At 38.4% G+C, this 25,034-nt stretch overlaps 1 protein-coding gene and 1 long non-coding RNA gene across 3 annotated transcripts; one reads left to right on the top strand and one right to left on the bottom strand.

Moving 5' to 3' along the window:
* Positions 1-1,224: 1,224 nt before the first annotated feature.
* Positions 1,225-16,803, bottom strand: LOC311288648 (uncharacterized protein). Of its 2 annotated transcripts, none has more exons than XM_084406155.1 (3): positions 16,572-16,721; positions 16,006-16,151; positions 1,225-2,934 (listed from the first exon to the last, which is right to left on the bottom strand). In XM_084406155.1, the coding sequence occupies exons 2-3, from the start codon at positions 16,088-16,090 to the stop codon at positions 1,547-1,549; spliced, it is 1,473 nt and encodes a 490-aa protein (XP_084262281.1). In that variant the 5' UTR covers positions 16,091-16,151; positions 16,572-16,721; the 3' UTR covers positions 1,225-1,546. The 2 variants fall into 2 exon arrangements, with proteins under 2 accessions (XP_084262281.1, XP_084262280.1); XM_084406154.1 differs by having other exon boundaries at positions 1,227-2,934; positions 16,714-16,803.
* Positions 16,804-20,533: 3,730 nt separating this feature from the next.
* LOC311288710 lies at positions 20,534-22,976 on the top strand. Its single transcript, XR_014626979.1, has 2 exons — positions 20,534-20,939; positions 21,938-22,976. It is a non-coding gene; the product is annotated as an uncharacterized lncRNA (long non-coding RNA).
* The last annotated feature ends 2,058 nt before the right edge of the window (positions 22,977-25,034 follow it).

The raw sequence follows: 25,034 nt of genomic DNA, 5'->3' as shown, positions 1-25,034 counted from the left end.
CAAAACTCACTTTCAGACCACCCTGGAAATCCAGAGTTCTCGCGAGAGCACAAATTAAATTTGCTCAGCGAGTTACTCTGGCATCGAGTAATGATGCTCATTAAATATGCCCTTGTATCTGAGCTGCACCAATCACATCGGGTTATCTGATATAGGCGGGCCAGATGCGAGCTAAACAGATGACGAAAGCGCTGCAACGTTTAAGTCATTAATAAACATTGCAAGATGGCTTTTTATCTAAAAGAGGAACAGAAGACGGCGCTTGAATCGTTCCTTTGCAAGAAGGACGTTTTTGCTGTTTTGCCGACCGGATACGGCAAGAGTCTAATCTACCAGTTAGCTCTGCTAGTAGCTAAGCGTATGGGGTTTATTGTTGTGATTGGTCGTAGTGTTATCCAATTGCGTGCAGTGAGATTTTCAAACACATGCTTGGTGCCGCCCCTCGAGCTGGCCGATTTTCATTACTCGATGCCAGACCCTAAATCTTTCAGATTTGGGTCTGGATTTCCAGGCAAATTTCAGACAACAGCGAGTGTTTGAAATAACTTCAATTAGTGATCTGATGTGGATTCTGATCACCGTAAAAGACAGAAATATACTTATGTGATGCAAAACGCTGTTACCAAGTAAACAGCCCTCAAAGTTTCTCAGATGGTGGAAAAATGATTGAATTGACCTTTATCTACATTTTTTAATGTGCATGCTTTTGAACTAAAGCCCCATAGTTTTATGCTGTCCTGTGACTTCAAATAAACAGAAATAGATGTGACTGAATAAGTACGTGTCTTCCCTCTTTTGTGAAATAATGGTAAAAAACACTTTATTTCTGTGCAATCCTGACACAAACTAATCATCAATGTATCACTGTTTATTGTAAAACTGTGGTAAAACATTGATGCCTGGATTTTAAATCTAAAGTAAGTAAAAAATAAAAAGACATACATTCATCACGTTCATTTTGCGATCTCGCTAGTTTCCAGTCTGATAAAACTTCCCTTTGTGGTGAAATGATGGGGTTGTGTGATGTTTAGTTAAAACAATGGTTTTAGTAAAGCGCTGCAGAGCTTCTGACCCAATCGTATGATTTTGGGCTCAGTGATACAGAACAAAGGCTATTAGCCCCGACTGGCCCGTTGAAAGCCCAGGCTCACAATGGGGCGACAGTGGCAAAGTGGCTATTGCCAGAACGCCACGTCTCTGTATATTTGAATCAAAAGTCTCTTTCTGTTATATTGTGTGTTTATTATTTTGCACAGGCCTATACAGTTTTATGTATTTTATTTGATACAGATGTATACTTCTGTTAACACGTAAAATTGTAACTAGTTCATTCTTCATTTGACTAATCAATAACATTGAGGGAATCTAATTCTTGACACTGGCTTCTTTACTCCTCTCGTAGTCACTGGACATTAATTGGGAATTCGGCCCTCTAAGGTGATATAGTACCAAAACAATAATCAGCACATTATACAGTCTCTAAAACATAAGGAGTCTCCTGTCTGTGAAACTCATTCCACACTGATGACATACAAAAACAATCCTCTCATACATGAATACTCATGTGGTACTTAAGGGCTATTTTATACCTAAAACTTTTTCCACAGTGACCACATGTAAACGGCTTCTCTCCAGTGTGAACTTTCATGTGCCGGTTGAGGCTTCCTTTTCGGTTGAAACTTTTTCCACACCGTTGGCAGGTGAAAGGCGTCTCTCCAGTGTGAATTCTAATGTGGTCTTTAAAGTGTTGTTTTGAATTGAAACTCTTTCCACACTGAGGGCATGTGTAGGGTTGCTCTCCAGTGTGAAGTCTAAAGTGGACTTTAAAGTGTCGGTTTTGAGTGAAACTCTTTCCACACTGAGTGCACACATAGGGTTTCTCTCCAGAGTGAATTCTCATGTGGACTTTAAGTTTTTCATGTTGATCAAAACTCTTTCCACACTGTTGGCAGGTGTAAGGCTTCTCTCTAGTGTGAATTCTAATGTGTTTGTTAAAATTTCCTTTTTGAGTGAAACTTATTCCACACTGCTGGCAGGTGAAAAGGCTCTCTTCAGTGTGAATTCTCATGTGGCATTTAAGGTTTCCTTTTCGATTGAAACTTCTCCCACACAGTTGGCAGGTGAAAGGCGTCTCTCCAGCGTGAACGCTCGCATGGACTTTAAGGTTTCCAATTTGAGTGAAACTCTTTCCACACTGTTGGCAGGTGTAAGGCTTCTCTCCAGTGTGAATCCTCATGTGCCTGTCAAGGCTTCCTTTTTCAGTAAAAGGCTTTCCACAGTGAAGGCATGTGTAAGGCTTCTCTCCTGTGTGAGTTCTCATGTGTCTGTTAAGGCTTTCTTTCAGAGTGAAACTTATTTCACACTGTTGGCAGGTGTAAGGCTTCTCTCCAGTGTGAGTTCTCATGTGCTTTTTAAGACTTCCTTTCAGAGTGAATCTGTGTCCACACTGTTTGCAGGTGAAAGGGCTCTCTCCAGTGTGAGTTCTCATGTGGACTTTAAGGTTTCCTTTACAACTGAAACTCCTTTCACACTGTTGACAGGAGAAAGGCTTCTCTCCAGTGTGAATTCTCATGTGTCTGTTAAGGCTTACTTTTTCAGCAAAAGTCTTTCCACACTGTTGGCAGGTACGACGCTTCTCTCCTGTGTGAACTCGCATGTGTCTGTCAAGGTGTACTTTTTGAGAGAAATGCATTCCACACTGTTGGCAGGTGTAAGGCTTCTCTCCAGTGTGAATTCTCAAGTGGACTTGAAGATTTGTATGTTGGTTGAAACACTTTCCACACTGTTGGCAGGAGAATTTACTTTTAGTGTCTGTCTTTTTAGTCTGTGAGCAACTAAAAGTTTTTTCTCTTGTTATGAAATTATGATTCTCATATTGATCTTTCTCTTCCATTTCATTCAGTACTTCAGTCTCCTCTTTCAGCACCATCAGGTCTAAGGCAAAAAGAAAAAATGCAAATTAACACCAGTTTAATGGCACAAAGCAACAGAAAACAAAACATTTAGACACGTAAATCATCAAAACCAAAATACAACTTGATCCTATCTGGATTTGGAAATCCCACATTTTGCTATCCAGGATCTGGTAATCCATTTGACTTTTGTGCTGGTTTTTCAAAGCAAAATTTGATCACCCTGATTGAGATACACACTTATTCAGATCAACAATTAAGATGCAATTGTTAGAAATTACTCTTGACTGGTTCATCTCTGATGACTGTGTCACTGTAATTAAAATACAATGATAAAAACAAAACAAAAAAAACAACAGTTAAGTAAGCAATAAGGTATGAGAGACTGTTCCTCCAACAGTCTTCAGTCTTGACTCATTCATGATACAACACTAGCCTCGAGTACCTTATTGCTTTTTATAAAATGGTTACCACACAATACAAATATTAAAGCCGAAAAATATGCATCTATGCAACTTTCATGACGTAAAATCAATAACATTACCCATTCTGCCTACTTCCATCTACGAAACATTAATCGCCTCTGCCCCTCCCTTACCCCCCTTTTTTTTTTGCCCCCCAATTTTTCCAATCTGATAGACAAAATCTGACCAGATTACTTTTGAACAACTGGTCCCTGGTCTTTACCTCTTAGATTCCAACACAACCTACGACAGTCTTCAGCTGGGGGAAGACATGAACCAGTGACTGAAGACACTTGTGCTCAAACTAATTTTGCTTTGCGAAGATCATTTATCTGTACATTTTTATTTTATGTATATTTGTTTTTATTTATTCATAATTTATAAAAAAAATTAACAGAGCTCAAACGCTCCACAATCATTTCACCCAGCCACCCTGCGGAGAAAGCTCATTTTGGCCGCCTGTATCCGGGATCTTGTCCTTTCGGTCATGACCCACAGCTCATGACCATAGGTGAGAGTAGGAACGTAGATTGACCGGTAGGTTGAACTCTCCACCAACCTGAAGTGGGCAAGCCACCCTTTTCCGACTGAGAACCAAGGCCTCGGATTTGGAGGTGCTGATTCTCATCCCAGCCGCTTCACACTCAGCTGCAAACCGCCCCAGTGAAGTACTGGCAATGTACGCAGGCACCATGTCTTTGCATGTATGATTTCCATGTGCCGGTTTGGTCCTTTCTCATAAGGTATGACACTTGCAAATGCTTAAACAATGTCGGTTCAGGCTGGCTTTGAAGTGTGCTTTTGTCAACATGCATTGATCATGGAGTTTTTTATGGTGCTGTTTGAAGTGTTACAACAGGTTTGTAGTATTGCCCAGTTTCGTTGCAATAATCATTTCACAGGTCTTGCAAATTACCTTGCTCTGTGACACATCCTCTCTCCTGAATCCAAAATACTCCCAAAAGACTGATGTTGAATTTCTCTTTAGCACAAAATCCTTTTTATTCTTACCAACATGCATATTTTATGTTCTTTCCTCCCGTTCACCTATTCTGTTCTCCCGCTTCATCATAATTTGTGTGGTGCGCTGAGTGAGCTCTGATTGGTAAACATCTTAAACATGCGCACAAGAACGTTGCAGTATTCTGAATTTAAATATAAATTAATGAATTAATAAACTCACAGCCTTACACGGTTTAGAAATCGCATGTGCTCAATTCGTGATTGTTTTGCGATTAATTGCACTGCCCTAGTCTGTGGATGATGCAGTCAACATGGAACTCCATTATATCCTGCACCATCTCGACAGACCTGGGACTTTAGCAAGGATCTTATCAGTAGAATTCACTAGGGCTGTGACAATAACCGCATTACCGCAGTAATGAGAAGCCTACTGTTGAGGTTATCACCACCATCACCGCACTTTATTTTATTTTTTTGTGCGCATGTGTTTCGGGTTGGGTTCGGCATAATGTTTATTGAATGGGTTCGGGTTTGTAACTAAGAAAAACTGTATAGGTAATACATAGAGTTTGCGTGCCGTGTGCTTGGCTGCTTGCTGTGCTTCAACCGCTTGTTGGGTGGGGCCCGCGAAAACCGAATCAGCTGATAGACGATGATCAGAAGATTATCAGCATCAGCTATCGGCCTTATCAAGAGGATTTGACATTTCCAATTAATGTAGGCCTATTCAATTATTACTACTTTTATTATTAAATGAATAGGCTATTAGGCTACAATTCAATTTCCCTGCATTGATTTTATAGCACATCACCCCATAACCGACGCACAGTGAGGAAAATGAAACATTAGTTATATTAGTTTACTCCTCATTTCAAAAACAACTTTAACACGAGATACTTCTCTTCTCATTTTTCACTCCTTATGGGCCACAAGAGAAATATTAAGAAAATAAATTAACACCGTTATATACGTTCGGGTCACATGACGTCACTGTAGCTTTGCGCCACCATCTTTATGACCGACGATCTCAGTAATGCCTGCAATATGTTGTGCAGTTGGCTGCAACAACAGCCGAAAGAGGAACCCCGAACTGTTATTTTATTCTATACCAAAAGAACTCTAAACTACAATGAACTACTATACATGCAATTATTAATCATTTATTTATTGTCCATTTGTGGATGTATGGATCAAATGTATTTGTTACATGACTACATGATTACAAACACATGCACACAATACAACATACAATATACAACTACAAAAAAAGAATGTAATATATCAATTAATTCATTTATAAAAGCTGCAACTCTTTTAAATCAAGGTTTTCTTTAACCCTCCTGTTGTCCTCGGGTCAAATGTGACGTTTTTTTTGTTTTGTTTTTAAATCTCGTATTTTATCTGCTTTTATATTTGTAATTGTTTTTAGCTGTTCTTTAATGTTTAATTTATTATACTGCACTGTAACTTCTCGTATTTTATCTGTTGTCATTTTTTAACCGCTCTTTAATGTTGCTAGTTATCTTTATAATATCTAATCATTAACTGCAATACATTTGTACAGTAAACTGATTTAACTCCAATCATATTTATTCTGATAAATATCATGTTTATTAATGATATTCCTTCCCTTCATGTTCTTTCAATGAGTATAAATACATCTGGCATTAAAGAACATTATCCAGATTAATGACAGCTAGCCGTGAGCCGTGGCTAAGAGCTGGCAAGCTACCAGCTGTTAGCCACTTAGCTAGCTAACAACTCGCTACCTAGTCAGAGCAAACTACCACCAAAATCATACATTTGAATTTTTTTACTGGGGGGTGGGGGGCATTATTTGCTTTGGAAGCTACCATTCTTTCATCCACTGAGATGTTTTGGTCAGGATGAAAGAAGCTCTTGCACCGGTAACGAAGCAACACATATATGGGCTTCACTTTGCACAGGCGGTCGTATTCAGGTGTACTTCTTTTCTTGATATTTTCCGCATCCACCTTTAGATCGCTGATGTGAAGTGCATTGGAGATTGCCTTGAATCTTGACGTCTTGATCTACTGATGCCGGGAAGCTAAAATTGAAAAGCCGGGATCCATTCCAGTAGTCTGGCACTGCTGGTAGCTTTACCAAACCCATGTACAGAACAACTGAAAGGAAACTAAACAAGTCCTTTTGGCACATCTCCTGCTTTAGTCTCCTTGTGCTGTTCTGGTGCTCAGCAGAGTAGGCATTTGTGTTTTTTATTTATAATGGTCTGGCAGACATCAGATGAAAAAAAAAAAGAGTTGAATTAACTCTAGAGGGCTGTAATCTTTAGAAGTAATAACTTGAGGCCCAGGCGTACGTTCTGGCTTGAAGATGGGCTCAGGTGGTACGTCAGGCTCGTCTAAATCAGGCCATCTCACTTCAGTATCAGAAAGAGTATCTGAAACCGAGTCAGTCTGTCTTCCTCTTCCTCTCACACTGCTTCTTCCTCTTCCCCTCACACTGCTTCTTCCTCTTCCCCTCACACTGCTTCTTCCTCTTCCCCTCAGACTGCTTCTTCCTCTTCCTCTTCCACTGCTTTTCCCTTGTCTTCCGGTTGTAGCTCTCAGTCGGTCTTCAAAATTGTTAGGAGCAGCACCTGATGATGATGCAAATGATGATGTTGGTTCAGCAGTCCAGTCCTCATCATAAGTATTATCTGGACACCTATTACAAATATAAGTAAAATGTAAGTATATAAAAGTAAAATAAGTACATGTAAGTAGTATCATGTTACATTTACATATATATATAGAGAGAGAGAGAGAAATTTATATAGAAATGTAGAAACTTACCTCTCTGTGGTGTCTGAAAAAACCTCTGGCTCATCGTTGCTGGACTCATTCTCTTCTCTTTCCAACTCTTCTTCACATGACTTGCAAAGTTCTTCTACAACTTCCAAAACGCTGTAAAACCTTTGTTTCAACCTCTGTGGATCCATTGTGAAGTGTGCAGAGTCAGAGTGCAAATGAAATGGATGCTCCTAGTGCTTGCAGGTTTCCCTTTATGCATGTTTATAAACTTCTAGCAGCATTTTTCAAACATCACCTGGACATGTGATAGCAACAGGTGGTAATTTGCCTTTAATTGGATGAGGAATATTGAGGAGTCAATATTAGGTTTCATTGACAGACAAAATGGCAGAAAACACATTGGCCCTAGAAACAGCTCTGGTTGAGAGTTACTCAAGAACTGAGACTTACATGAATATCTCCCCTGTTCATTACTGCATAAAGTTATGAGGGTGGGCTCTTCCTAATCAGAAATCTTAATCAAACATAGCTACTAGAGTGTTGTTACAGAAACTTCACAAAAAAAAAGTTTATTTCATGTATGATCATACATGAAATTGACATGCATTAAATTTTTTCTGAATACTTGCAACATCAATCATAAAAAAATATATACATATTCAATTTACAGTGCAATGCATAAGTTTAGACACCCATGCTAAAGTTGACTAAAAAGAGGAATAAAAAAATCATCTTTTGGAAATTGAACTTAATGCCTTAATTTAAAAAATTAGGAAAATTCCAACCTTTAAGGACACCAATTTTCTTTGTGAATGAATGATGTATCGTAAATAAATAAATGTTCTTCCTTAAAATACAGGGTGCATAAGTTTGGACACCCCTATGTTAAATTCCCATAGAGGCAGGCAGATTTTTATTTTTATTTTGTATTATTTGACAAAGATTGTTTTAGTAACTCAGTAGCCTATGTATTTTTTTAAATGGTGTAATATTTGTGAATTTGATTATGTAGCTACTTATCCATTTTCTTGCGAGTGCCGTCAAGTTTACTCTCTAGTGCTGTGCACTTGCCACGAGACTCCGCCCACACGCTGTTCTGATTGGCTGTGATTTTTGATTGACGTAGTGGGGTCTCAGTCGCGTTGCGTCTAGTGTGGACATACACACTGCCTGTCGCTGGAATTTTATCGCGTCGCGTTTAGTTAGGACACGGTTTAAAGGGCCTTTCACACTGGACACGATTTTAACGCACAAATAATTTGCGCGATGGTTTTATTTTCTTTATCAGCTGTTTGTGTAATGAGTGCTTCCACAACGAACGCGAATGTGCTGCGGCGAAAAAACAACTTTTATTTTTTTCGCTTCAATGTCGATTTTTTTTTTTTACTTTTGCGGTGACAGAAAAGGCTTCAGCCAATCACATACTACAAGGACAACGATTTGAAAGACAATGTGTGGCATAGCATTGCCAACCAACTCGGTTATCACGGCTGTGAGTATGTTGTGTGATAGTTTTAGTCATTGTATAGTCCTGTGCTGTGTAGGCTAGCAGGCTAAACTACATTTGGGAAAGCTAACCTTTAAGCAATTCATGACCGTATCATGTCAACAGTATGCAATGCATCACAATGTAGGCCCAATAACTAGTGAATTGATATAGCCTACGTCTTTAAGTGTAGTCAAGGCTATGATGTAGGCAATTTATCTACCCTTGCGATTTGTCACTACATGTTAGATTAGTAGCATTAGCATATATTCACCACATAGGCCTAGGCTACTGTTTGCCTTCAATTCACTAAGACTGCACATGTGCCTGATCACTGTAAATGTTAAGTTTTGTGAGGATGGATGAAGCATGATGGGCATCAAGTAGGCCACCAAGTGCATTACAGACCACAGGACTTTGGTGCCCTAAAAGACACACACATGGCTTATTCATTCTCCTAACCAAAGCCTACTCACATACTTAACGACCTTAACTTGACAGCTCTACACGACGGCTAGCCTGCTACGCTCTGGTAAATGTCTTATTACTTCTAGCACAAGGTGAGTCGCAGACGACCACGTGGGCCTGACACTGAGATCACTAAGAGGAAGTACACCTTCAAGTACCATGTGCAACAAGGAGGCCAAAGACTTGCTGTTTGTAAGCTCACATTTATGTCAGTCTTTCAACTGACCAACAGTCGCCTACAGGCAAGTTTTATATAGCCTAGTGTTTTCCGTTTGTTAACTTTTTATTACATGCATGATCTTAATTAGATACATTGTCCATAACATATTTACTTAAAGTTACTTATCTATGAAAAGGTTATTCAAGAAAAGTTAGGCAGTCAGTCTGAGGGAACAGAGCAGTTAGCTAAAGACAGGTCTCCATTAGAGGACTTAAATCCTAGCCTAGTCTAAGTGTTGTAAAAAAAATCTTGAAGTACCTCATGCTCTCGTCCTGTTCGTTTTTAAAGCTGCATTAGTGTAAGCATCAGTTGCCCCACAACATTCCCTGGTCTAATGGTGCAATGGACGCTGGCATTATAGGGTGCCGGGCACCTTGCCACCCTATAACGCCAGCATGCATGTAACGTAATGGTTAGGATTCAGCTCACTGCCGCCGCCCAGTCAGGAAACATATGTTTGCACTTTGAGATCGGTATCAGAGGTAAAGTGCTATACAAATGTGCTATACAAAATGTAATAACAGACCAGCAAAGTTTATTTTATTTCCCTTAATCATAAGTTGTCATTTTTTAGGCCTCATAGCATTCATCTTGCAGTGAGAGAGGGGATAAGAGAGCATACCCTGAGCTTCCCACACCAACCGAACCACTACTCACGGATAAAGGGAGATGTGGAGAGGGAGTACCTGAGCCCTGATTTAAACCTGCTCTGCATGTTCCGCCTGTACAAGGAAAACAATCCTGCAAAGGCCTGGCTCTATAGACCTTATGCACCAGAGAAACAAGGCTCCGCCATCTTTAAAATATTGTCTTTTAACTTCCGGTTTTGCAGTCACACGCTTTTGAAGTGGATTTACTTAATGTAGAGTTAACAAAAGTTATCATAAGGACTGTAATGTTTAAAGCAGATGACTTAAATGTCAGTCGACCGGGAAGATTTTAAAACGAGCTGTTCATTAATAAACACGCAAAATTGCTGTGAAAATACAGACCGGAAGTCAAAAGACAACGAGCGCAGTGCTGAAAAGGGGCGGGGCTACATAAGGTCTATAGGGACACCTTCAAGCAGCAGAACCTCAGTTTTGGGCAGCCAAGAAGTGACACTTTTGCGAAATGTGACGCCCTGTTCTCAAAATTAACAGCTGCTACAAAAGATGGAGAAAAGTCGAAGATTGCAGCCGAGACTAACTAATCTTTCTTTCATTCTTTCTTTCCAACTAATCTTTCTTTTTCTTTCTAACTTTTCTATCTATCTATCTATCTATCTATCTATCTATCTGATGGACTGTATTGCCTTCAAACTTTCTGGCTAGGCTTTTTCAAGCCAACTTAAAGTTTGCCAAAGAACTTTATCTATAAATAAAATATACCGTCTGTATATTGTTTCTACATTACAGTGGAAACTGAGTCTCACTTTATTTAAATTTAACATTTTTGCCTTTATAAAATGACTCTCTCAAGTCTTGGCGATCGGCCCCTATGAAACAATAAAGAAAGTAAGACATCTTTTTTCTGCATAGTTTAGTAGCCTACAATTCTTTTTGGCAGAATTTATCATTATAATCAAATTATTTCCTGGATTTTTTATCAGCATAGTCCCTAAATGTACGTAAATGAAAACATTTTCACCCACTTTGTATCCCCCAGACCTACATAAAGATGGCAGCATAAGTAACCTGATATTCTACACCAACAAAGCCCTATGCATGGCACAAGGCTATTATTGCACACTACCCCTGTGCTAAAAGAAAAGGCATCTGCGGGGGGTTCCAGCTAAAAATAAGAAACGAGGAAGACACAACAACCATCAGCGTAAATGTCTACAAAACATTGGGTATAGTGGTGTTAAAAAGCATCAATGGGCTCTTCGAACAAGACTTCCTCTGCATCAAAGACCACTACCAGAGACCAACTAATCACTTCTGAGGAGTCAGTCTCCCACACCAGCACAGAACAGACCGAAGTCCCCCATCCACACTGTTGTTGCACTGACATGAGGGAGAGATTCACAGAGCTAGAGGGAGAAATGGTCCAGCTCAAGGAGATGATCTTCTCTCTGCAAACAGTTCAGACAACAGACCAGACCAGCAACAGTTCAACCAGCGAGTTCAGTTCATCAGAGAAACCGGTGAAGCATACCTTGGGTGAAATTCTGCCATATAATAGGTCCTCTATTGATCCCATGCAGTTAGTGATGCTTTGCAGGGAACAGGATTTAAAGTTTTTTGGCCAAGACTTGGTATTCTCTCGCCTTGTTAATGATTTGAGGGATATTGAGGAATCTGGAATTGTTTTGGATGATGGTGAGAAACTGCAAGGAGCTCTCATAGCAATTTTAGGTGACAACTTGGGATTCCATTCTTTGGGAGGATTTAGTGAAAATTTCAGCAAAAGCAAGCACTTCTGTCGGTACTGTACGATAAATAGAGACGACTTTGAAAGGGAGCCTACAAAAATTGGTCCTCTGAGGACTCAAGAGGCCTATAAGAACAGTGTGAGAGAGTTGTCACTGGGTCACAGCCTTATAGATGGTGTGAAATTTGATTCTGTTTTCAATCGGTTGAGACACTTTCATGTATGCCAGCCAGGCCTTCCACCATGTTTAGGGCATGATCTTTTCGAGGGGATTGTGTCGACAGATCTTGCTTTGTACATCAAGCACTTTGTATCGGTAAAGCATTTCACATACACTCAGTTAAACAGGAGAATATCTCAGATAAAGCTTGTGATGCAAGCAACCGGCCATGTGAAGTTGTGCAAGATGGAAAGAAGTTGGGGGGGGAGTGCAGCCCAGAATTGGTGTTTTTTGCGCCTTCTCCCTCTTTTTATTGGTGATCGGATCAAAAATGCCCTTGATGACCAAGTGTGGCAGTTGTGTTTAAGGCTCAGGGAAATTGTAGAGCTTGTTTGTGCACCCAAGATTCACACTAATCAGGTAGCCTATCTCAAGGTTCTCATCAAGGGAGTATGTTCAAATGCGAGTGGATATTTTCCCAGATACCCCTATCAAACCAAAACACCACTTCCTTCTCCACTATCCAGACCTAATCCTTAAATTTGGTCCTCTCATTCGTCTTTGGACAATGCAATTTGAGAGTAAGCACACATATTTTAAACAGTGTGGACGGAAGCTTCACAACTTCAAAAATCTCTCCAGTACTCTGGCAGAAAGGCACCAGTTGCTTCAGGCGTATCTTCATGCTGGTAATATCTTTCCTCCTGTACTTCAAGATCAGGCTAATGAATTGACTGCCCACATGTATAATTTCGCCATTCAAGAAGCTGTACGACTCAGTAATTTGACTGGTAGCATCATGGAGACAGCCATGGTCACATACAAAGGTACAACATATAAGAAGGGAATGAGTGTTGTACTTGATGTTAGTGATGGTGGATATGTGCTGGGGAAGATTGCTCTGATAATAGTCTGCCAGGAAAAGGTGTATTTTGTTTCAGAGAGACATCAGTCAGTGCCAGTGTTGGATCTTGGTGTGCACTGTGTACAGCATGACAGTGAGACTCGTTATGTGTGTGTTTGTGTCGACGAGCTTGCAGACTATCACCCAGTGTCTGTTTATAGACATCTGGATCTTGAACTTGTTGTGCTTCACCATTCTATCTGTTTAGGTGGCAAGACGACATGGAGTCAATCATAAAGGGCACTCTTGCCCACTTGAGTGAGGAGAGGCTGACATGTCTTCTTGAACATCTCTCTAACATTGGTATCAGGGCCTCAGATGACTTCAGATTTCTAGCAGAAGATGATTTAAAACAAATGATTTCATTGATCGATAGCAGAAAACTTCTACATGCTTTTAACAACAGAGGTAAAACATTTTGCATATATATTTTGTAAATGTTGTAAATAACTTGATTTTCAGAGTTTAAATGTTACTTAACATTTTGCAGTTTGTGTTCTTTTATTATGGTAACTTTATTTGTCTCATTTAAATTTGTACTCTGTCTTTAGTAGACTCTGTCTGTGCTCTCCCCTTTTTTTGGTCCTTTTTATGTTTTTATTTTTAGGTGGTGGTGGTACACAGCTCAGTGAGCAGAGTGACAATGCAGCAAGCGACACAATTACACTGACATTAACTCCAGTAACTGAACTGGAAGTCTCCTCAGTAATGACTTCACCACAGTGCAGTGTTCCTTTGCAAAATAAAACCTGGACTTTGACATTTAAAATTCCATGGGAGAAGACTAGGCCCAGTCTACAAAGATGTCTCTCTCAGAACACAATCCCAGAAGACACAGACAGACGGCAAATGGTTAGGATCACTGTAGATGCCATGAGAGAAAAATGCTTAAACCCAACTTGGAGTCAGTGTACAGTAATTGCTAAAAGTGTAGTTGACAAATACCCTGATAGCTTTGAATACAGGACAGATGAAGGTGACAGAATGGGCAATGGATACTTCACGTTGTCCTCACAACTGAAAAATAGAGTGGATAACCTTAACAGAAACAATACCCTTGCCCGTCTCAGAAAGCAAAAAAGACCTGCTGATACTAATGATGTTCACCCAGCACAGCCAGAAAAAGTTGCAAAAACTGACAGTTATGGATGCATAAACTGGCAGCCATCTCAATTACCAGAAGGAGAGACAATAGACTCTCTACATCATACAAAAGAAGAACTTAAATGAATTTTCTCTCAGGAAGGACCAAGTGGAGCAGACCGTGTAAGGGTGAATGATTTGATGGTCTTAACTTATGCAAGTCAGCGCAGTGCAATAAACGCCACACCTTCACTTAAGGCTGATTTATACTTCTGCGTCGGACCTACGCCGGAGCCTCTACGCTGTAGGCAACGCGTTGGTTTTCATTTATACTTCTGCGTCGTTGTCCGCGTTCACGCGCGCAGAGGGAGCATGTGAAACCCGAGGGAGCGGTCCTAGCAGACCAATCACAGCCCTTGCGTCCGCGTAGAGTTGACACGTTAAATTTTTGGAGAGGTGCACGTCAGGGTACGCCGAAGGGTACGCGAGCTACACACAGCCTACGACGTAGCTACGGCGTGAGTTCGACGCAGAAGTATAAATTGGGCTTTAGTGTACATGAATTGAAAAGAGAATGGCCTTTCCTGTTTGTGAAGAAGTTTTTAATGCAGCACTTCACTTCACTTACTGGGATCGAGCTTGACGAAAGGCTGAGAGAATGCATTGCTGGAAAAGGAAGGAGGGTGCTCCAGTTCTTCAAAACTGGACAAAAATTGCAAGATTTTGCAAATAATGCTATAATTGCATGTCCATATCTACAGTGAAAGTACTATGGTCATTCAAACCCATGCTAACGTTAGAAGTTTATTTTTATGTTCCAAAGCTGGGATGTAGCAAACACTGTTTGTGTTAAACTTGGCTTTTTTTTTTAGCAAATTGCTTTTTCAGTATATTTAAAAATACTCTATTTACAGATTTTTGGTGAGGATAAATCCAGAGAACACAAAATGCAGAGCCAAATTTCAGCAGAGCCATAACAGTGGCAGGATGGTGCAACGTAAAAGCAGGGCCCTGAATCTAGGCTACATGTTGCCAACTTTATCAAGGAATTTACCAATTATTACTGGCAGAATTATTAGTTAGGTAAGACTTTTAAGTACTTATTCAGTAAAGAGAAAAGATTAGTCAGTGTAATTAAGGTATCAACAAACAAAAGTCTAATTTCAATATTTCATTTGCTTTTAATGGGAAAAACCAGCATTACATTTAATCAGGAGCATTTTTACCTTAATTGTATCAATCAGGGTCATTCAGAAAGAAGATTCATTGTGAAAGTAATCTCTCTGTGTACGTCTATGCAGTGTTGAATATGTTTTTCATTTCTTTCAGCGTGTACAGTTGTTCGAGATTGCAGCGTGCTGAGGATGAGTTTTGCTCTTTGCTTGGCCCTGCCAAGTTTGGAGTGTTTCTAGTTTAATGAATTAAATTTTAATAAAGAATTTTAAACTGACTTCTGTGTGTTGCCATAATTGACGTAACATCTAATAATCAGTAATATAACTATGTGAAATATTTTTTGCATACACGCCTTTAGCTTTCATTCTTTTTTTAAGCGTGTAACAGATTGTAGTTGGTTATATGTTGTGTGTGTGTATATGTATATGTATATATATATATATATATATATATATATATATATATATACCATAATCAATTATACTGCATAGTAACTTTACAGTATTTTAAAATACAGTGCAAAAACAAGAACTGTAATTCATTTTACAGTATAAATATACTGTAAGTTATTATATGGTATGCTGTGATTTAGCCTACAGTAATTTTACCGTGGAATAAAATACTGAAGCTTGCTGGATATTTGTTGCCAGTAAGTTACTGTTGTTTTTACGTAATTTTTTTTACAGTGTATAATTCAGTGCAAATTGTGAAATTACAATTTCAAGGGAATAATCGGCAATTATGATTTTTGTCATAATCGTGCAGCCCTAACCCATAGCCAGCTGTTGACTTGTGGATGCAAACAGCAAATCGCTGGCTTGACCAGGGAGAAAGAAGCAGGCCTACATCATTCATTTACCATGTTCGAGAGAAAAGCAGATAATGAGGGTGAAAGTGATGACGGCAGCTTTTAGGATAAGTGTGCTGAAAACCAGACCAAAAATGTCATGTGCACCCCTGTGTATATTCTCTATTTCTGTAGAGTTGGACATTTTAATAAGGATGAAATGACTGAATTCAGCTTTGAGAATGAAACCAACCTGTGTGTTCCTCAGTTTCTTCATGTTTCACTGTCAACGTTTCTTCAATCCTCACGTCTTCACTCTCCTCTTTAATAAATGCCATCTTTATAATAGTGTCACGTGGATCTCAGTCGCTTCACCAGGAGTTTTTCTGTGTGTTTGTCCTGTTTAAGATGAGAATAATTAACAGAAAGAAAAATAAATCCACACTGCAAATTAATAAAAGAACACAAACTATACAGACATCTCATAATGAAGAATTTATTATTTATTTTACGTTTATAAATTACTAATGGTTAGATTTCACTTTCATGAAAACATTAGCAGTTGGTTTGTAAAAGTTGTTTATTGTTCTCGTTCATTTATTCTGTTTGAGCAGCCCGTGTCGCGACTCAAACGATTCGAATCACTGAATCATTTTAAAGTATTTGATTCAATTGACTCGGAGTGTCGAAAAGCTCGGTTTCTCCATCAAATATTTACCAGTGACTGAATTCGTGTTTATGATAAAATGATTCACGATAAAGGGGAGCGAAATGAGACGCAAGTTTACTGTTTCTAATGTGTGGGTGCCCTTTACTCACAAAAATATCATTCATTAAAGTTAGATAAAGCATTACAATGTTACATTTAATAGTAAATAAACTAATTTCACATCGCTTGAAAAAAACAGAAGACATTGAACGGTTTCTATCGATTTAAACAGCTTGTATTCTTTAAACAAACCTTTCTTCAGCCAGATACGACTGCGGCGCAGCATTATGACGTCATGTCGCCACTCCAAAATAAAAGTCCTGTTCACACGCTGCTGTCTACAATCACAGAGGTGCGTTGAAATGTTTATATCTGTTTATAACTGTTGTTGTTTTTTACTAGATATTCCTTTTTAAAAATGTAAACAATGACAAATGTGATAAACAAACATGTTAAAAAGAGTGTAAGAGTTTATAAAGCAGTTTTCATACATATGAATCGAAATACATGTATTTCTAATATTGGTAAAAACACTGACTCATGAGTCAGTGTGTTTTTACCAATATTAAAAATGTGGACATATAAAGTTCATTTAAATCTAAAAACAGGTTTACAATGTGTAAAAAGTTATCTTTCAAGAATCAGTATGAGTAAAAGAAGAAATAAAAATGTTCAAGTATAAATGTAATTCATTCAATAACAACAATTATTGCTAAAGGTTTCCATCCAATTAAACATGAAATAATTCACACATTTTTAATGAAATCAAAAGTATGTCAAGGGTCATTTGTGTGAGTTAGGCCTTTAGGCCGTTTCATTTACCACACACACACTGAGGCACGCATGACGCTAGCGATGTTTTCAGCCTAACGTATTAACATTTATGCACTTCATCAACACAGCCGCTCTGAGAGTCACTTCAGCAGCATTTTAGCTTCATTTGAGAAAAACTATCATCATATCATAAAACACTGAGAGACTCAAAGGTGTACACCGCAACCCGTCAAAATAAAAGTTTGGTTTAACCTTGAAGAAAGTTTTGCTTAAATCATTACATTTTAAACAATTGGTTATCACAATTTAATTAAACCATTAAAATGGAATCAAGAAAAAAAAAAAAAAAAAAAACTTTTGGGAGATGCGAGAGCGAAGTAGTCCAGTGATAATTAACAGGCAGCCATGGTGAACGCAACAACCGGAAGACGCAGTCCACTGCTTCGCGGCTACTTCCGGCGTTATATTGTGTTACGATAAAGGCCTATTCATGTAAGACACTGATATTTTTTATTTCATCAGAATCTTATTGAATTTATTTTACTTCAACTACAATTCATTATAATTATTACAAATGGCTTGACATTAACACCCTCAAATGCGATGTACTGCATCAGCGCGTGTAATGCAGTCACTCCTACTAGACACTTAAGCCTTGTTTATACTTTCGCCTGGCTCCGCAGCGTGAGTCTCCGCAGACTGCGCACGCACCTCCCCAAGCGGACGAGGCGTTTATACTTGACGCGCTCGCCGTTGTACTATTCTTTGAAACGATAGGGGGCGACTCGAGTAATTGTCCTCTCTAACCCATCAGGAATCAGCGGTGAGAAGAAGAAAGCAATACACATGTGACAATAGCTGTGTCCCAATGTGAAGGTTGCATCCTTCGAAGGACTGAAGACTTCAAGGATGCAGCCTATGCGTCCTTCGAAGGACGCACCATGTAGCCTTCCTAGGATTTCCTAATTGCGCAACCAGGTGTTTCTGATCACCGCTCCTCAACGGTGCGAGAGTATGCTGCCATCCTGACAATTCATTTGATATAATTGAGTAAACAGCTATGGAGCCAGAATTGGCTATTGTCATTTTTATGTTTTATATTTTACTGGAGGACATGTTGAGGATGTTTCAGCCCCGGCGCTGCCGGATCATGTATTTTCGGTTTAGCCCAGTTTGAATATAAAACCCAATTGAATATAAAAAAGTCCAGTATTTCTCGCGCTCGTCATCGGCAGCTGTCACAGTTGCCAGGCGACAAGAACAATCCTCCGTAGGCTAGACCGGTCCGAGCGCTTCAGATGCGCCCTTTGATGTGGGACGGAGCTGTAGTTAGCAACAATTTGTTAATATTGTGACAATAGACCTACATTTTGTTACTTTAATTTTCGGAACTGCATATTTCGTTAAATATTCACATACAAATGTGAAGTAACCTACTGAAGTACCTTTTTTCCCCCTCACATATGATTTTACATTAAACTACACAAAAGTATATAATGTAACAACCTTGAAAATATACAGAAGTAAAATGCAGTAGTAGCACAATATAAATACAAAACTATAATAAAAACCCTGACAAGGAGTTTTTTCCCCTGCAGAATACATACCTCTAGTTTTACTCTTGATACTAAAAACTTGTTATTAGAAGTACTTTTTTCAGTAATTACTCTTTTTTGAAAAAGAAAAAAAAAAACTCAGTGACATGGCAGCCATCGATTGAGTCAGCCCTGCAAACCTGTTGGTAGACAACTTAGTGGATAGTATAAATATGCACTCAAACACTCTGGAGACCATCCCAGATGATGTCCCACCTGCAGAGAGGCCTTACCAGGGGCAGCCCATCCCGGTCCAGCAGCTCCAGGGTCTCCCTGCTCAGCTCAATAAAACTCTACAGTACATAAAATAAAATAATGTAAATGTTTGTTGATTTTGATATGTTTAACGTATTTTGTAAATAGTTGGAAAAAGTACTTTAATGTAGCCCGTGGAACAAATGATTTTCATTTACCAATTTTATTTGAAAAAAAAAAAGGTATACAAGAGTTTGTTTCAAGTAGAAATTGTCAATTCATTCTCTTTTATTTACACATTTAAAGTTGCATAAAAATAATGTACAGATTTTTTCTTTCCTTTTAAAAAATAAAAGTGAAAAAAGTTAAACAAGAATATGTAGAAAAAATATATATTTTTCAATCATTCTCTCAAGAAGAGAAAACAGCCTTTCCATCCTCTCCCTACTCTCCTCGCCTCTGCCTTCGTGCTGCTGCTGCTGGTGCTGGCTCCTCCTCACTGTGGGCACACACTGCTGAACTCGGCCCTGAGGACAAACCAGGGCCAAGTTGCAGCAGTGAGTTTCTCACTCACTCCCTCTCCTGTCCCAGGACACTTGCAATCCTAAGGGCAGAGCAAATAAACCATGGCTTGTTAACAACAACAGCACAATACATTTCGGCAAAGACGTGTGTATTAACTTTCTTACTTTGTATTTTTTTCCTCCTGATTTGCTCTAAAAAAGCTTAACACATGGGTGCAATCTTAAGTGCATTGTTAACACTGCAAAATATGACACATCAAGACATGCATACAAAATACTTAAGAAATCATATTTCTATATACTCAAATTTGGTTAAAACCACATAGCTTTCATGACAGCACTACAAAAACACATAAAAGTGAAACGCCATTCCCGTATCAACTGCTTTTCTTATTGTTGTGGGCTTTATATGGTGAGTGATATTTCTTATAATACACAAGTGAGATAGACTAGTGCAAATATTACAAATAGGTCGTTAAAATAATATTAGCACAAGTTTTGCTTCAAACTACCTGACAAATGAAGCCACACAATGATGACGAAGGAGTTAAGAAAAAGTTTATTATAAACTTCAACTCTGGTTTCGTTAGCTATTTGAGTTCATGAAAACATAATACTTACATTTAAAATTGAATGCTGTCGTCAACGGCGCGCAATGACTTATGGGGTAGAATAGTCCGCTAAGTGTCCATTTATGTATCCTTCCTTTCACGGGGAAACGAAGGGCGCATTTGGCGTCGCTTTTGAATCAGGGTAGCCTTCGTCGCGTCGCGATGACGCAACCGGCCTTCGAATAGAGCTGGTAAGTATGGAGCTATTCTTGTGCCAATAAAAATGAACGTAGCTTTTCAAAGAAACTAATGAAAATATAAATTGGAACTAAATAAATTATCTCTAAAACTGAAAAAGAATAAATCGCAGGCAAATTTTTTTACTTCGTTTTTAATACACTGCATGTTTTGCTAACTATTTCTCATATTTCAATCGCTGATCTGAACTTACAAATGCGCTTCCAGAGTTTTCACTTACGCTTCTGAAGTTTTCGTTTACACTCCCAGAGTTTTCGTTCGCCGTTCTGACACATTTCTCTCGTGGGGGCGGGGCTAGTAGCAGTGTGTTCTCATTGGTTACTGAGCTTTTGATTGATAGCTTCGTGACCTGGAAGTGAAGACGTCAGTGGTGTGTTTATGTGTGGATGTGAGCGTCTGTAATCGCAGCTTTCTATTTCATTTTAGTGATATTAAGTTTATATCTGTATTTATTTGCTGCTACACTATATTGTTGAGATGATCTCTTATAGAAGGAATAGTACAGACGAATGATATTTATCATTAACGTTAGTCATCGTCGCTATATCAGGAGGATACTGGATAACGTTAGCCTACTCGTGGTAAGTCTGATTTTTGTTTTTTTTAATACTATACTAATACTATTTATAATACAGTACTGGCTTTTTTCAGGTGGAGAGGCATTTTAGAGCTCAGTAAGAGCCCATAACTTTATACAGCTGAGCTGTGTTGTCTTGATTTAACTGTGTTAGCCCAATCATTACATGACTTGTGTATCTACATTCGGTTACAGTCTTCGATTAGATCATATTTGCTTCGATTAGATCATATTTCCCCCCAGCCACCCCAAACAACATTGAGCTAGAGTACTGTACAGTAGCCTATCTGTACTGTATCAGTCAATGACTGATGCCATAGGACCAGAGCGCTGTCAATCACTGCCTGATTCAACTTTGGCAATGTAAAGCCTTTTCTACCATGCCAATAAAGCTATTTAAACCTGAATTTCTCAATTGCTGATTAATTTGCGATGCAAAGTTTTTGAAAGAGGAGAGACACGACTTTACCACAGAACACGTCTCTGTTCGTAATATGTAAACACTCAATTATTTTGAAGTATCGCCCTGATTGCAATATTTATTCTGATTACTTTTGTGTGATAAAGATTACTGATAAAGCTATTATATGTATCTAGTATGAGTAACAAATTGCTTTTTCTGTGTCCACATTTGACTAATAATAATGAAAAAAGTGCACTTCAAATGAACATTTCTTTGACAAATGTTAAATCTTTAATAGTCTTTAATAATAAATATATGTCCACTTAATACATGCAAGTAATTATGACTGAAAACATCCAGCAACTAGGGAATGCACAGCCATGGATATATGTTTATATATAGGGCTATACAGCCATCTACTGGTTACACAACAGTATTACAGATGATAAATGCTGTTTGACTCCGAGGTAAATATTTAGTACTGTAAAATCCCTTAAATATATATATAATAAATATTTTAAGTCTGCAACTTGTTACTAGGGGAGTTCAAAGCAGTTTGTATTGTTAGATTATAATACATTTCTTCTCTCATTTTCCAGGGAGTGGAGCAACTTTTCCATAAACAAAATTCTGATGCTGACAAAGAGGATGGAGTGATAGTACCAGAGATCCACTGTCCCTTTCAGACAATAATCTTACTTTGTTCAGACACATCACCTTTGAATGACTGGGATCTTGATCTTCAGACACCTGATTTATTTTAATATAAACTAGCAAATATTTCAATTTCCTCTAGTCTAGATTAAAACAAACATAGTTTGCAAGTACACAAGAGGTTTCACTTTATTCTTATTAATCTATGATGATCTTGGATTAGCATACCAATAGCATATGAATGTTGAGGGGATAGTTCACCCAAAAATACAATTCTCTCTTATTTTACTCACCCTCATGCTGTCCCAGATGCATTTTACTTTCTTTCTACAGATAAACACGAATTAAGATTGTAAGGACATTTGTTGTAATCCATCTCTGCGAGTCCTAAAGACGCTTTAAAAACCACACACAGTGAGCGTGACGGTAATCCATGCGACCTCAGTGGATGAATCAATGCCTTCTGAAGTCAAACAATAGGCTAGATAAAATAATAATAATCTAAACTGTTTTAACTATTAAAAATCTTACGTACATGGGTTACAATCCACTCGTATTATGGACTCACAGAGATGGATTATTTCCTTAAAACTCTTTGCCTATGTTTATATGAAGAAGAAAGTCATATACATCTGGGATGGCATGAAGGTGAGTAAATGATGAGAGAATGCTCATGTTTTGGAAGGACTATCCTTGCACTGCTTGTGTCCAGTCACTGCTTTGCTATTGTACTGCAACAGGAACTGCTCAAAGAATCATTGCAACATTTAAAATGTATATGAATTTTTAAAATGTATTCTGTATTTGTAATTGTGCATTTTGTATAGTAATGTATATCATGAGAATACTGTGCATTACATGTATATTATGCAGTTAATGTTTTGTGGATTCTGGTCTTTCCTGTCACAACATAATTGCATCCAAGACCTCTTTGACACTTGTGTATATGCTTTAGTGACAATAAAGAATGTACATTTATTTGAATTCATATTTTCAATTACATTAATTTAACTGGTTGTATAAGTCACGATTGAAACGGCTGATGATTGTTCAAATATATTTAAATTAAATGAAAATGTTAATTAAATGAAATAACTAAATATAATTATCAATTTAAAAAAAAAAATGGCAGTAAGAACATTCTTTGTGTGACATATGTAATGAAATGCCCTTTGAGGTCTGTATCTGACAGCAGGCCACGACTGTAATTTTCATTTTGTTTAAATTCCTCTTATTTAAGTGATCATTAATTTTGATGGTGTAAACGTATATCATGCTAACAATGAGTAGTGTGATAGCCATGGCTGCCAACCTTGATTACCTGGTTGAAGTTTGACTTTCTTGACGGCTGAATATATCACACACGTTTGCTAATATTCTCTTTAAATTGTAACAGCTGAACCTAATCAGAGCCTAACATGCAAAATAATCATCAGGAAGAAACAAATGTTCTCCGAAAACATTGGACATCACAATATTTTAAGTATTATATACAGACAGTACTTTAATGTGCAATACACCTGAATAGACTGAATAGATCTCTTGTGCTCCTAAAAAGCTTCTGCCAACTAAGTAGTAGCAGCAGGTAAATACAGATAAAATTAAAAAACAAACATAACTTATCACTAAAATGAAATAGAAAGCTGCGATTACAGACGCTCACATCCACACATAAACACACCACTGACGTCTTCACTTCCAGGTCACGAAGCTATCAATCAAAAGCTCAGTAACCAATGAGAACACACTGCTACTAGCCCCGCCCCCACGAGAGAAATGTGTCAGAACGGCGAACGAAAACTCTGGGAGTGTAAACGAAAACTTCAGAAGCGTAAATGAAAACTCTGGAAGCGCATTTGTAAGTTCAGATCAGCGATTGAAATATGAGAAATAGTTAGCAAAACATGCAGTGTATTAAAAACGAATTAAAAAAATTTGCCTGCGATTTATTCTTTTTCAGTTTTAGAGATAATTTATTTAGTTTCAATTTATATTTTCATTAGTTTCTTGAAAAGCTACGTTCATTTTTATTGGCACAAGAATAGCTCCATAGGTAAGTCCCGCCCCTTCCGCTAACCCCACTGGACCTCTAGGTTGAAAAAACGTCAATGCAAGTGAATAGGAGAAAATAATTATTTTCTGGTTTGAATTGTGCCATGAATGTGAACATATGTTGTCTGTGAATTTTTTATATAATTTTTCGTGTAAAGAATGCTACAATTTAGCGGGTAGAAGTTTGATACGGTTAGACTTTGTGTGAGAGCACTTTGTGGACTACAACTCTTCGTTGCTTTCGACGTGTTTGAAACGTCACCACCACTCGCACACGGACACTAGCTCACGGATCCCGCTAAACATGACTGTGTCTTTGGTGCACTTCACCGCCTTCTTTTAAGGAGAGGACAAAATCGTAATTGTAAATCAGAACTGAATTGGGACAGCCTTCATCGCGCCGCGATGACGCAATCGGCCTTCAAATGCGGCCTTCCAAGGATGCAGCCTTTGAATTGGGACGTCCTTCGTCACGCCGCTGTGACGCAATCGGCCTTCAAATATGGCCTTTGGAGGATGCAGCCTTCACATTGGGACACAGCTAATGTTTATTTTAGTACACCACCACCAATACCACACTACAAAAAGAATCGTGTAAAACCCAGTAAACCCTGAGATTATTACTCATGACAATAAAACAAAATATATAGATATGAGAATGTGTATACAACATAACTAAATTAACGATCTCTTACATATTTTCTAATTTCCCTAAACATTTCATTAAGTTTCGTGAAAATTTTCATTAAACATTAAAAATACTTTTTATGCTGTTGTATGCTCCTTTTTTTAAATGTAAGCATTTACATTACTAATTTAGACGTGCAAACTGGGTGCCGGTGTGGTGAGAAGTTCGAGCTCGGCCAGATTCAGCTCGAAGTCGTTCATCTTCGGCTGCGGAGCCGCGCGCGCTGTTACAAAAAAAGCCGCGCACACCGCCAGGCGAAATGGGGTCTTGGCCACCCAACGCGCACGACCACCCACACCGCA

This window comes from Rutilus rutilus, assembly GCF_951802725.1.
Source record: "Rutilus rutilus genome assembly, chromosome: 4".
NCBI lineage: Eukaryota > Metazoa > Chordata > Actinopteri > Cypriniformes > Leuciscidae > Rutilus > Rutilus rutilus.
This window is presented reverse-complemented; position numbering and strand designations above follow the sequence as displayed.